General features: G+C 35.8%; 1 protein-coding gene across 10 annotated transcripts in view; it reads left to right on the top strand.

Annotated features, from left to right (window-relative positions):
• Nucleotides 1-14317, top strand: part of ADAMTS6 (ADAM metallopeptidase with thrombospondin type 1 motif 6) — a 282617-nt gene that overhangs the window by 178841 nt on the left and 89459 nt on the right. For 9 of the 10 annotated variants that reach the window (XR_010659003.1, XM_065905423.1, XM_065905426.1 and 6 more), the window contains 2 exons: nt 2935-3080; nt 5216-5279. Coding sequence is in view for 9 of the 10 variants with exons in the window: in XM_065905423.1 (XP_065761495.1) it covers nt 2935-3080; nt 5216-5279 (210 nt within the window). In the remaining variant the exon portion in view is untranslated. The remainder of the gene's footprint in view (nt 1-2934; nt 3081-5215; nt 5280-14317) is intronic. The other variant, XM_065905425.1, reaches the window with a different exon arrangement.

Here is a 14317-nt window from a genome sequence, read left to right as displayed (position 1 = left end):
TCAGCTTCAGCATCAGTCCTTCCAGACCACAGGGGGAAAAAGCAGTAATTGCTGATTAATAGTACATTACTCAGTTACTCTCATAGGAAAACAGGTGAGGCATAAATATTTTTACACGTAGCTACTTGTAATAACATTTGTAATACCAAAAATATAAAAACCAGAGGATATTTGATTCACTGTTATGATTTTTATAAAGATGAAGATATAACACAATTGATATACCATTATACAAACTGGTTGGTCTTCAAGATCAATTAGGTAAATCACAAGCTGGCACCTTGAACATTCCCCCTCTCACATGTACATAATTAGCGGCCCTGCTTCCAGAGTTGGTGCTGTATTATCGGTTCAGCTGACTACCTCTGCTACATCATTTTTGACAGATGGTTTTTTTCTCTTCATAATACTTTTTAATTGCCCAAAACTCATTATCTTTTTTAATGCACTACTTTAACATTTATTTGATTTAGGATCAGAATGTTTGGCCTTATATAATCAACCAGATTTTAACTTGCTCTTGCCTAATTTTTTATAGACAAATGATAATTCCTTTGCACTTTTCTTAAAAAGTCCTTATGTTGTTACAACTACTGAAACATTCTCTAAATGCCAACTACCAAGGACGAAAAGATGAATTTGACTTTCTTTACCCTCCAGTATCTCCAGTTCCTTCTTGAAATGTAGTAACCAAAATGGGACACAGAATTCAATAACTTAACTAATATATTCATTCATTCAATAAAGCTTTGTTAAATATCCACTACATTCTGGGCACTATTCTAGACATTCAGCATTTTCAATTAGAACATTCTGTGATGACAGAAATGTTCTGTATCTACTCTGTCAAGTATCATAGCCACTAGACACATGTGGCTATGGAATCCTAGAAGGGGTCTCAGGAACAGAATTTTCAATTTTAATTAATTTAAATTTGAATAGCCACATGTGGCTCTTAAGGCTTTTGTATACTAAAGACAGTAGACAATAAAAGTAATAAAATATAATTTGAAAAATAAGTTATTCCTGTTCAGTGGCTAAGTCGTGTCTGGCTCTTTGCAACTCCATGGACTGTAAGCATGCCATGCTTCCCTGTCCTCCTCTATCTCCTGGATTTTGCTCAAATTCACGTCCACTGAATCAGTGATGTTATCTAACCCATCGCATCTTCTGCCATGGATAATTTAAATGAGTGGTAAAGGGGACTAAAACAGGAAGATGTAATCTCTGTACATGCTGGAGTAGGAGGAGGGGAGGGCGACAGGGGTAGTGAGGTACAGCCACTTCATAATAAGAGTGGTCAAGGAAAGATGGCCCCCTCTTTGAATGACACTTGGCCTGAGACCGAATGAGGAGAAGACTACAATAGAAGGAATTAGAAGAGTATTTCTGGGAGGACCAGCAAATCCAAGTACCCTGAGCAGAGAACAAATTTAGTGTATTGAGGAACAGAAAGAAAGCCAGTGTGTCTGGAGCATTCTGTACCAGAAAGAGATTAAGGCTGGAGAGGGAGGCAGGGGCGAGGTCACAAAAGTCACTGTTGACCTTGGGGAAGAGGAAACCATTACAGTCTTTTGAGGAAAAGAGTAACATGATACCATAGTATGTTTTAAAAGAGCTTTCTGATAGCTCCCTGGAGAATAGGTCGATTATAGATAGAAGAAGGTGAGGCAGGGGGACCAGATAACAAGCTATTCCATTTGCCAATTTGGTCTAGAGTGATAGCAGTACAAATGATGAAAGTGAAAGAATTCTGGATATATGGAATTAATATAATAAATTGATTACTTTTAAAACATCACATGTCATAAACCCTTTACATTTTAATATAAAGTTGAATTTTTATTTAATAGTCTTATAACATTGCTGACAGTTACTCAACTCTGATAATGTTCACTATTGTTATTCACCATATAAGCAAAGAACTTTCATAACATCAGCATGCTGCTTAGTCACTCAGTTGTGTCTGACTCTTTGTGACCCCATGAACACTAGCCCACCAGGCTCCTCTGTCCGTGGGATTCTCCAGGTAAGAATACTGGAGTGGGTTGCCATTTCCTTCTCCAAGCATCAGCATGGTTCATCAAATTTTGATAGCTCAGAAAAAATACGCTAATAAAAACCTTGCATAGTGCTTGGTTTTTTAAAAAACAGCTTTCATTTTTACCCTATTCTGCAAATAAGATTTATCATGTTAGAGTTATGAGCTGATTATGTGATGTCTGCATCTCGATAAATTATTCCTGGCTTTCTACTTATGTACAGTATGTGTGGTTTATTGCAGAGAGTAAAGCTGAGAAGAATTCCAGTTCACATGTTCATGTAAGGGCTATACACATGGCTAGTCAGTGTAAATAAGGGGTTTTTTGTATCCTGTCCCTAGTGTCTTGGCATTACTTTTATTATGTCTGCAGTACTCATGTAGATGAAATGCCACAACACATTCTTTTACTATTGTAGCCTCAATCGGCCTTTTTTTTTTTTTTTTTTTAAAGAGAAAGCAATTGCCATCATAAAAATTCCTTACTGGGGAACTTTCCATATTGCGTTATCATTCCATGAGTCTAATAATAGTGGAATATAAAGAAAAAAATGTTATAATACTAAAATACCTAAAAAAGACTTTTGAGATCTCTATAATGAGAAAACACCAAAAGTCTGGAGGAAGAGAAAGAAGGAAAAAAAGAAGTAAAGTTTTTTAGACGCCTGGTATTTGTTAGAGATTTATAAATCATTGTTTAGCTAAAGATAATTTGCAAATCACATGCACCTTTACCAGTGTCTAAACACAGCTAAAGAACTCTCAGTCTGTTATCTATTGGGAGAATGCTAATGCCTATAATTGGTCAGTGCCTGACACTTATGTATTTATTTCTATCCTGGTAGCCCTGTCTGCCTAAAAGCTAATTCTGTGTTTTCTGTGAAATCTTGCAGTGGTGTTATCAGGGAGATTGTGTTCCTTTTGGGACTTGGCCCCAGAGCATAGATGGGGGCTGGGGTCCCTGGTCACTATGGGGAGAGTGCAGCAGGACCTGCGGGGGAGGCGTCTCCTCATCCCTAAGACACTGTGACAGTCCAGCGTAAGTAGCTAAAGTAAGCCGGAGCCAACAAAAAGACACAGTTGGAAATGATTCAAAGCTGTGGTTTCACATGTTATCTGTAAAAACGTTTCACCAGTGAGCCAAGTGCTTGTCTTCAGAACAAGCAATAGGCACTGGAAAGTGGAGGAGCCTTGTTAGACAGACTTTCTTTTTCTTCTTTTCACCTTACTGTGTAACTAAAAAGAAAAGAAAAGCATTGTGTATCTATCCCAGGTATAGCCAGACTTTTAATCTAGTAATAATCAGATAGATTTCCTCCTCCAAAAACTACTGAATTATGGATGAAACCAGGTCTGGTCTTAGCTACATTACCATTATTCCCAGGAAACCTAAGGTCTTTTCACATGTCACATAAAATTATTACTGCTACATTAGTATTAAAAAGACCAATGAGAGCACTTCAAGGGTTGAAATGCCTTGATTCGCATCACAAATCACAATGAAAAGAATACTGCCCATGTGTTAAAATAGTTTCCATTCACATGCCCCCATTAATCATCTTCCGGAACTGCCACCACTTTTCTCCTCATGACTGTTTTATGCAGGTCAGACTGCTCTTCTCCCACCACTCTTTCTCTAGCCAGAGTCCCCCTGGCATAAAGCCAGCCCATCCGTATTCCTTACTAAGCTGTATTGCTTCTCCCTCCCACCAGTGCCCATTACAGGTGGATGATTTCTCTAGTTGGTCTTTTGTGTCCTACCACAGAGACTAAACTGCTCCTTAGCTGCTTCATGTCAAGTGCTCCCATTTTTGTCTAGAACTCAGGTTAAGGACTTTCTTGCTGACAATTATTTGGTGCAGAATGATGTTATGATATCACCTCTGCTTTTTCCCCCTGCTGTAAAAGATGGTCTATTTTTATTTTTTCCCATTTTAACTTAGTATCCCTGTCTTTGGTTCCTCCCTCTAAATGTGTCTTCTCTTTTCTTCTTTTTTAGTTTGAAATCCTTTCCCTTTGTATTACTTCTGTTTTTTCATTCTATTAAACAGAGCTCACTGTCACCCACTCATAAAACAACAGTGCCACCACTATTCCCACTACCTTGTTTTTGTCTGACCAACCCATTTCTCCCATCCTGGCTCAAACTGGGCCATTTTTTTCCTCTTGTTTAAAGTCAGCATTCACTGTCATTCAAAATATATTCAAAGTGTAACTTTTATTATCTCATTTGTAATTAATATCAATGAGATAATTGATAATGTAATAAATTGATAATAGTTATCAGTGAACCAAAATTATAACTGAGACGTGATCTTTTTAAAACAAGTGCAGAATAATGAAGTTCAGCTCCAAGCTACTGTAATTTAATAACCAAAAGTATAAAACCCTATGGTAGTAAATAATATACCGAAATACTTAAGAGAATGACTTGGACCACTTTTGAAACAAGAAGTTAGTTTTTTCCATTCAAATATTACTTGCCAAAATGATAGCATATGACTTTCTCTAATGTTAAATACTCCAGAAATTAATTTAATTAATTTATTAATTAATTAAACAAGTATTTAACACCCTAATTGAATGTACTATAAAGTGTCTATATAATACAAGCCTATCTGATGTTTAGATTTAATTCTTTTAAACTTTATATAATATTTGAAATGAAACAGAGATTTATTTCTGCATTATATACTCTGAACTGAAGCTATTTCCAGAGAGTTATTTAGTGTCTTCTCCTTATTTCTAGTCTATAAAAACAAACTTTCCACTTCCTACTTGATAAACATATAGTATCAGATTATGTGTTTTGTTGAATATGATTCAAATGGCTTTTCATTATAAATGATTTTTAAACTCATTGTGTTGAACTGAATACCTGTTTACTATGTTAATTAGAAAGTACATTAATTTAATCACATTTTCCTAAGAATGTATATATCATCACAATTAAAAGCCTAATAAAATTACTTATAAAATTACTCATAGTAAATTGTCTTAATTTTTGTTTAACAATCATCATTATTGCAATCCCAATGATTATTATTTTAATAACTAATAAAATGTCAAATTTTTTATTTTCTTAAATGTCAATATGTTTTCATCAAGCAATTTATGTATTCTTTATGTGGTTAGATATATTATATTCACATGTTAAACAAAATGTGTTTTCAGACCTTCAGGAGGTGGAAAATATTGCCTTGGGGAAAGGAAACGGTATCGCTCCTGCAACACAGATGTAAGTAAAACCAAATTTTGCTATGAAAAGTTAGCTTACATTTTCCCTAGAGCAGGGAAACTTTTTAAACTGTGAATTAGTTTGATCAGAAATCCATGTGTGTGAGGGTCACATGAGTTTTTGAAATTGGAGGAACCAGCCTTTTAGGTCCATCAATTCCATTGACAAGAGTCAAGAGGAAGCTCCAGCACTAGGAGCAAATATGCTTTCCTGAAAAGGAATCAAGAGAGAAACACACACCCCCTGAACTTCCTAGCCCCTCATTACTCATAACCTTGCCACCATTATCTTTCTTGAGTTCAAGAAATAAGGATTAATCTTAGTATGGCCTTTATTCCATTTTACGTTTGCCACTTCAAGAAGTCCCAGACTTCCACATCATTCCTTGTCTCTTTCCATTCAATTCCATAAATCTTTGCATATCCCTGCTGTTACCTGTACCTTCCCAACCACTGAAACTTCTCTGTGCCCCCAGAAACTCATGATTCATCATCAGCAAAATCCCTTATATCTTGAAGTCTCTGAATTTTCTTTCCTGTTACCTTCTTGTTCTAATGGAAACTGGCTTTCCTCTGAAGATACTGCTTCCTTTGCAGGCCTCTAAAATTAAGGACTTGTGTTTTCTCCCCTAGCCCATGATTGATTGGGCCTAGAAGTGAATTGACTATCTTTTTTAAATCTTATTAGTGTGTGTTAATTGCTCAGTCATGTCCGACTCTCTGTGACCCCATGGACTGTAGCTCACCAGGCTCCTCTGTCCATGGGATTCTCCAGGCAAGAATACTGGAGTGGGTTTCCATTTCCTGCTCCAGGGGATCTTCCCCACCCAGGGATCGAACCTGCATCTGTTGCATCTCCTGCATTGAAGGTGGATTCTTTCCCACTGTGCCACCACGGAGGCCCATACCCAGTCATTATATCTTATTACTCCTTCCAAATAGTTTTTCCTATCTCCTATCTAAAATTCACAGCTTTTAATTTGTTATCATATCATGAGACTATTACCTACACTCCCACAGTATTCCTCATTCATATGCTCTTCTGTGTTTCCTGTGTCTCCTGCATTACAGGTGGATTTTTTACCACTGAACCGTCAGGGAAGTTGTCCCCTATCTTTCCCTGGGTTATTCTAAATAGCTTTTTCAGTGAATTTCTTGATATTACTATTGCTCCCTACAGTGCTCAATATAAGAGGCAGAGTTTGGGTGTATTTTACCCAACACCTTTCAATGGCTCTCTGTTTTACTTAAATTCAAACTCATACAGATGTCTGCAAGCCTGCACAATCTGGGCTTCTGTTACTTCCCTGAACTCGTCTTTTACTGTTTTCCTCCTTATTCACCCGGCTGCAGGCACACGGTCTCCCTCCTTGTACGTGCCAGGCATGCTCCCACCTTAGGGCTTTTGCACTAGCTGTTCTCTTTGCCTTATATACTCTTCCAACCCAAATATCTACACCACTGACTCCCTTACCTCACCTTTACTCAACTGATCATCTTCTCAGTGAGGCCTAATCCGAATACTGAATTTAAAATTGCAACTCTCCCTTCTCCCTACAGCCCTGGGACTCTTACTCTATTCTATTCCTACTCTACTCTACTCTATTCCTTACCCTACTCTATTTCTCCTCATATTATTGCTAACACACTCGTATTTATAGCTTATGATATTTAGTTCTATTAAACTTATTTTTAATAATACATGTAGCTTCAATTTAATAATTAGATGTAGCTTCAATTACAATGATTACATTAAATTTCCAGCATTAATTAACAAGTAATTGAGTGCCTACTTTTTTTTTTTTTTTTGTGAGTGCCTACTTTTATCAGACTATGCTAGAGTAAGAGAGTCTATGCCTTCAAGGATTTTATAATTTCTTAGGAAGTCACAGAAAATCACAAGGCAGGGTGACAAGTGATATGATAGAAGAAGTATGGAATGCTATAAAAACATGTGGAATTGGCACATAGCCTAATTAGGGGGTTAAGGATTTCTTCCCTTAGGAAGCTAAAGACCTGAAGGGCAAATTGGAAAAGAAAAGAAGGAAGACACATTGAGAGATTTCTAGGCACAAATGAAATTAAGTGCAAAGTGTGTAGGTTAAAATTTAGTCTCAGATTTATGCTTTAGATGAAAATGGGTTAGAGAAAGGTGAGACTATAACAGAACAGCAAACAAGTCAAGAAGAATTTCAGGATACTGGTGAGTCATGCACTGCACACTAGGGAATGACAAGGAGTCTATAAAGAGGGCTAGCAGGGAGAAAGTTAGATCTCTAACTTTGAAAAACCCATAAAAATGAAAGAAGGGTTGCGGGATAAACAGGGTGAAAGAGATAGCAAGTCACAGGATCCAAGAGTGGAATGTATTAATATATGAATTTAAGATGCGAGAAGTGAGACTGTTCTCATTGAGGTCAGATCTAGAGTATGGTCATGGGAGTGCTCCCCCAATATTGAATGGAGGTCAAAAAGTTCAAGGATTGTTAAGGATAGGGAGTTTGGGGAGTCTTCCACGTGGGTGACATTAGGACTTAGAGCATATAGTGAAACTGTGAAGTAAGTATGAAGCTCTTTAACCAATGACGGGAAGTGGTCATCATGAGGTTAGTAAAAAGCAATGATGAAACCAAATAGTGATTTGGATGAATAACATAAATCTCGGAAAATAGAGGTTTTATGCATGAGAAGAATAAGAAGGGAGTCCTACTGTATATTAGACTGTGTTACGTAGGAGTGTGAAAGCCAAACCCACCTCTCAATCCCCATCTATTTCTATTATATAGTTGTAGAGGTGGGCCCACATTTTGGGCCTAATAACACAAGTGCTATATAATATGAATAATGTATGGTAGGTAATAAAAAAACAGATAAAGACGTGCCAGACACACATGCCAAGCTTATTTCATTTTTACCCATATTTTATATGCTCAGAGTTTTTATAAAGCTTGCTGTTGGTCACTTGACATTTCTATTAGTATCTTTGTCTTCTGTTTCAGCTTTCATCAAATGTTAAGGAGATATATTTAAGATATATATATATATATAATGGATATGCAAATAATGTTTTTTCTTTAATCTTATCTCTACTAGTTCAGAATTTGAGACAATTACCACACCAAAATTTATTTTCATGCTATCCAAGTTAATAAAGCTATCTGAGCATAAATTGTGCAAGCTGGAGCCTTTTAAAATTTAATCTAATTGAAAATTTAAACTTTCTAGACACATAATCTAGCCCAGCACTGTCCAAGAGAATGGTCCTCAATGATGGAAACATTCTATATATGCACTGTCCAGTGCATAGTCAAATTAGCTGTTGAGCACTTGAAATTCATCTAGTGCAACAGAAGAACAGAGTCTTTAATTAATTTAGTTTAAACAGCCGCATGTGGCGAGTGGCAGCTGCATTGAAGAGCACAAAGCTAGTCTGGCTTTGCAGTAGAAAACTGATTATTATAAAGAAGATTGTATTTGTCATTCCCAAATTCCTGATTTATCCTTCTCCCTTCTTCTTTTGCTAACCTTAAGTTTTTTTTCCTATGTCTGTTGAGTTTGTTTTTGGTTTGAAGGACCTACTGTATAGCACAGAAGACTATATTCAATATCTTGTAATAACCAATAATGAAAAAGAATCTGAAGAAAAAAATATATATAGGTAGATATAACTGAATCACTTTGCTGTACACCTGAAGCATTGTAAATATAAACTTTAAAAAAAACAATTAAAAAGACTATAAATAGTATGTATAAAATTCTTTAATCAAATCAATCTTAGTTCATTTTAGAAACAAATGTGAAACCTGTTTTTGGTAATGACATTACTCTGACAGAAAAGTTTTTTTAGATTGCTGAATAAGATTTTTTTCAACATTTTAAAATCAGCAAAGAGCTGACCAGATAGTAAGGAAAATATCCTAAGGTCGTATTTTTTTAAAGGAAACTGAAAAGCATCAAAAAGGGAGCAACGGAACAACTAAGGTACTTTTCCCTGACAATATTGAGAGGAAGAGAAGAGATAAAGTACTCCCATGTGTCTTTCTTAAGTATATGAAAAGTTTTTACCAAAGCTTCTTCCCTGCTCCCTCAGCAGACTTCCTTCATGTTTTGTTGGCCAAGACGCCACATGTCCACCCTTAACCGAATCACAAGCAAAAGGAACAATATTACCATAAGTGGTTTCAGCTAATACAGATAAGACCTTAAAATGGGGTTAGGATCATCTTCTCTGAGAAGTAGATTCCTGAGCAAAAATTAGAATTCTGTTTAGAAAAGGCAGAGGAACCAGAGATCAAATTGGGAACATTTGCAGGATCATAGAGAAAGGAAGGGAATTCCAGAAAAACATCCACTTCTTCTTCATTGACTCCACTAAAGCCTTGACTGTGTGGACCATAACTGTGAAAACTCTTTAAGAGATGGTAATACGGGACCATCTTACCTGTCTCCTGAGAAACCTATATGTGGGGCAAGAACAGTTGGAAGCAAACATGGAGCAACTGACTGGTCCAGAATGGAGAAAAGAGTACAGCAAAGCAGCATGTTGTCACCCTGCCTGTTTAACTTCTGTGCAGGGCGCATTATGCAGACTGCCAGGCTGCATGAGTTACAGGCTGGAATCAAAATTGCCAGGAAAAATATCAGCCACCTCAGATATGCAGATGATACCACTCTAATGGCAGAAAGTGAAGAGGAACTAAAGAGCCTCTCGATGAGGGTGAAAGAGGAGAGTGAAAAAGCTGGCTTAAAACTCAATGTTAAGAAAACTAAGATCATGGCATCCAGTCCCATCACTTCATGGCAAATAGAAGGGAGAAAGGTGGAAGCAGTGACAGATTTCCTCTTCTTGGGCTCACTGTGGATGGTGACTGCAGCCATGAACTTAGAAGATGCTTGCTTCTTGGAAGGAAAACTCTGACAAACCTAAACAGTATATTAAAAAGCAAAGACATCACTTTGCCAACAAAAGTCCATATAGTCAAGGCTACGGTCTTTCCCTGGTGGCTCAGTGGTAAAGAATCCATCTGCCAAGCAGGAACTCAGGTTCGATCCCTGATTCAGGAAGATCTTCTGGAGAAGGAAATGGCACTATACTTGCCTGGGAAATCCCATGGGCAGAGGAGCCTGGAGGGGTACAGTTCCTGGAATCGTGAAAGAGTTAGACATGACTTAGCGACTAAACAATAATGGTCTTTCCAGTAGTCATGTACGGATGTGAGAGTTGGACCGTAAAGAAGGTTGAGTGACAAAGAATTGATGCTTTCAAACTGTGGTGCTGGAAAAGAGTCTTGAGAATCCCTTGAACAGGAAGAGATCAAACCAATCAAGCTTAAAGGAAATCAACCCTGAATACTCATTAGAAGGACTGATGTGAAACTGAAGCTCCAATACTTTGGCCATCTGATGCAAAGAGCTGACTCATCAGAAAAGACCCTGATGCTGCAAAAGACTGAAGACAGAAAGAAAAGAAGACAACAGAGGATGAGATGGTTGGATGGCATCACCAATTCAATGAACGTGAACCTGGGCAAACTCTGGGAGATGGTGAAGGACAGGGAAGCTTGGCGTGCTGTAGTCCATGGGGTCTCAAGGAGCTGGACACGACTTGGTGACTGAACAACAACAACAAGCAAGCAAGAAAGTAGGGAGTGATAGATGTTGAGTATACCTCAGATGTCTGCAGCAGAACTCATTTAGTTTCTATCTTTCAGCAACAAAAGTAGTAGCATCAGTATCAGGACTAGTACTAATAGCAATACTAGCAGTACCCGCAGCAACACTAGTAGTAATAGCTGTAGCTGCTGCTAACATTTATTGAGCACTTTCTGCATACTAGACCTATTATTTTAACCTTATTTTCTATACTCACCACTCCTTAGTGGTGACTTGACTTATAGGATAATTTTAATTTCCATTTGTTCAATAGAAATCTAGAAAAACCATGCTATAATCTTCTATTATAGTCTGTTTTTTACAGCCTTGTTTCTACAACACAATTTAGTTCATAAGTGATTTATTTTGTGCCACTAATACGTTACTGAAGTCAAAATACATTTTGACTTTATACAGCTGAATAGCAGATGAAATTATGAAAGTATGATAACACATTTATAAGAGACTTGGAAAATATAGAACAAGGTTATATATATTTCTACTATATATCAAACTTACTTTTTAAGTAGATAAATTAAGATTTTTTTAGTTGGAGTTTCAATATCAAACTCTCAAAAATTAATAAGATGAATATACAGAAAAGTAGAAGGGCATAGTAGACCTGAAAAACATCATGAACCAATTCAACATAATTAAGATTTATACAATTTTCTTACAACAGTAGGATACAAAGTATATTCAGGTACATATAGACTAAACTAGGAGACACTGGAACATATCCAGGGACATAAAACAGGGTGCAAAAATTTCATTGTCTAAAGGTATTGAAATCATACAGAGTCTGTTCTCTTGTCACTGTAAAATTATGTTAGAAGTCAATATCAAAAGATATTTGAAAATAACCCACATATTTTCAAGTGTAATGTGACATTTAGCAAGAGAGGTCTTTGACTTAGCCATTGAAAGCCACAATAAAGTTAGAAGACTGAAAAAACACAGATGGTGGTTGCAGAAAAGAAAACATTTAAATGTGAAATTAATATTAAAATGAGAAATTAATATCAAAGATACCTTAAAAGCCCCATGTATATAAAAAATTAAATGTTCACTTTTAAATGATGGGTATGTCTAAGAAGCTATTAATATAGCAAGAAATATTAGAAAATATTTGTAATGGAATAAAAATGAGAAGAGAATTTACCAGAATTTGTTGCATGCAGCTAAAGCTGCTTAATGCAACTAAATACAACATGGAATCTTGAATAAGGTATGAAAACAAATAATGGCCATTACCGTAGCATTTTGTGAAATTGGAACAAAATTTGCACATTAGCAATACTGTATGAAAAATATAATAATTATACTATATGACGTTAATTTCCTGTTTGTTTGTTTTTTTTACAACAGTATTTCTTTATATTCTTAGAACTGGATTAGAAGTTTCCAGCCTCATTCAAATTTTCTTTTAAAAATAACTAATATAGTAGACTTTCTAGTCTTTTAACAGTAATATTAGATGCCAGAATACATGAACTGTATCAAACTTTTGAGTGAATATAAATTAGAAATTAAGCATTGTTTTCATACTAAGTCGAACAAGTGGAATAAAAATATCATAAATTTTTTAGCTAGGCAAAATCTCATAGATTTTCTAATATATATATCATATTATACATACTATTTATATATATGTGTGTGTGTGTACAAAAGCTTTTCTACTACTCTTGATGAAGGCTTGAGAAAGAACAACAATAAAAAGAGACACAAAAATTGGAAAACATAAACTAAATGAAATGAGAGTACTGAATATGAAATAGAATAAATGAAACAAACTAGATAAAATCATCATATAGGCCAGTTGTTTTTAAACATGGATGCTCATTAGAAACACATCTGGAGTTCTGGAGGAAAAAAGCAATACCTGGACATTTGTATTTTTCAAAAATTTCAAGATAATTCTGATATGCATCTGGATTTTTAATAAGTGATTACCAGTTTTCCTATTAAATGATAGTTTTAGTGATATAGAATTATATTATTTTCTGTTGACCAATCATAATACAGTGTTATTAAGCAAATAATAGTTAAATAATCACAGTAGTAAAAGACGTTTAGCAATTTTCACAATCAATATTCAGACAAAAAAGATAATTACAGTTGTAAGCTATAATGGAAACATGATTAACCTAACAGTGTAAGATGATTACATATAATTTGGGGGTTTAAGTAGAGTGATATGGTAAGCGGAAGTACATACATGCACATGTTTCATCCACCCAGCCAGCCTATGTCTTTTGTTAGTACTTTTAATCCATTTATATTTAAGATAATTATTGATATGTATGAGCTTATAACCATTTTGTTAATTTTCTTGTGTTTATTTTGTGTAGGTCTTTTACTTGTCTTATGTTTCTTGAAAGAGGCAACTTATAAAGAGAGAAGCTCAGTCTGTAAGATTTTTAAATAAAGCGAGCTATAAAATTGGTCTAACCACTCTCAACAGCAGCATGACCAGCCTAGAGGCCAAAGCTATCGCACAATAGACTCAGGCTGGCTGGCTGCATCAGGGTGTGTTAGATGTGTAGTATGTTCCCTGTATTAGGAGACTCTGGCATCTAGACAAGGATTCTTTCTATGATATTCACATCATTGTTTCTAGGACAGAATAGCTGGTAAAGACAATAGCTGTGGCAGGAACAATGAATATGCTTCTTGCCTTGAAGCTATTGAGAAACTAAGGGATTGAAGCCAGGTCTCCCACATTGCAGGCAATTCTTTACCAGCTGAGCCACAAGGGAAGCCCTAGAAGGCATCTATTAAAGACAGGATAATTAGATGAATTTTGGTCTCACCATTAAACAGGAACTTCAAGAGAATATTTGAAATCATAAACTAATCTAATAGACATGGTCTTACGGAACTTGGGTTTGGAGAGCAGAGCTTTATGGAAGCTATGATGCTGTGGGTTCATTGGTTGAGGACAGTTGCCCTCTTTGGACTTAAATGATTGATAAGGTCCTGACAGTGTTTATAAATGAGCACAGGTAGGAGCTAACATGATTATCCAGTAGTGCCATTATGAGAAATAAAGATCCAGATATGTACTCAGTCTTCTAAAAGTGTTTACTCAAGTATTGCTCAAAAAATATTTTGTATATGGAATCTTCTTTTTATTGGCATAAAAGAATATTGACTGTTAAGCAGACATTTCTGCTTTCCTGAGAAACTTTTCACTGCATTCACTTAAAACTATTATGTAAAGTGTTCTAAGAAGGTAAAAATTGGTGTACATAGTATTTTAAGTAGAAGAATTTATACCTCAGTGTGGTAAATACTTAAACTTGATTTTTGTCATGGGTAAAAAATATACCTACATTAAGGTTATAAGCCAAACTTTATATCAAAGCCTAAAGAGGAAATATTAGC

The sequence above is a fragment of the Muntiacus reevesi genome, chromosome 14 (assembly GCF_963930625.1).
Source record: "Muntiacus reevesi chromosome 14, mMunRee1.1, whole genome shotgun sequence".
NCBI classification, from domain to species: Eukaryota; Metazoa; Chordata; class Mammalia; order Artiodactyla; family Cervidae; genus Muntiacus; species Muntiacus reevesi.
The sequence above is the reverse complement of the archived record's forward strand: the minus strand, read 5'-3'. Positions and strand labels throughout refer to the sequence as shown.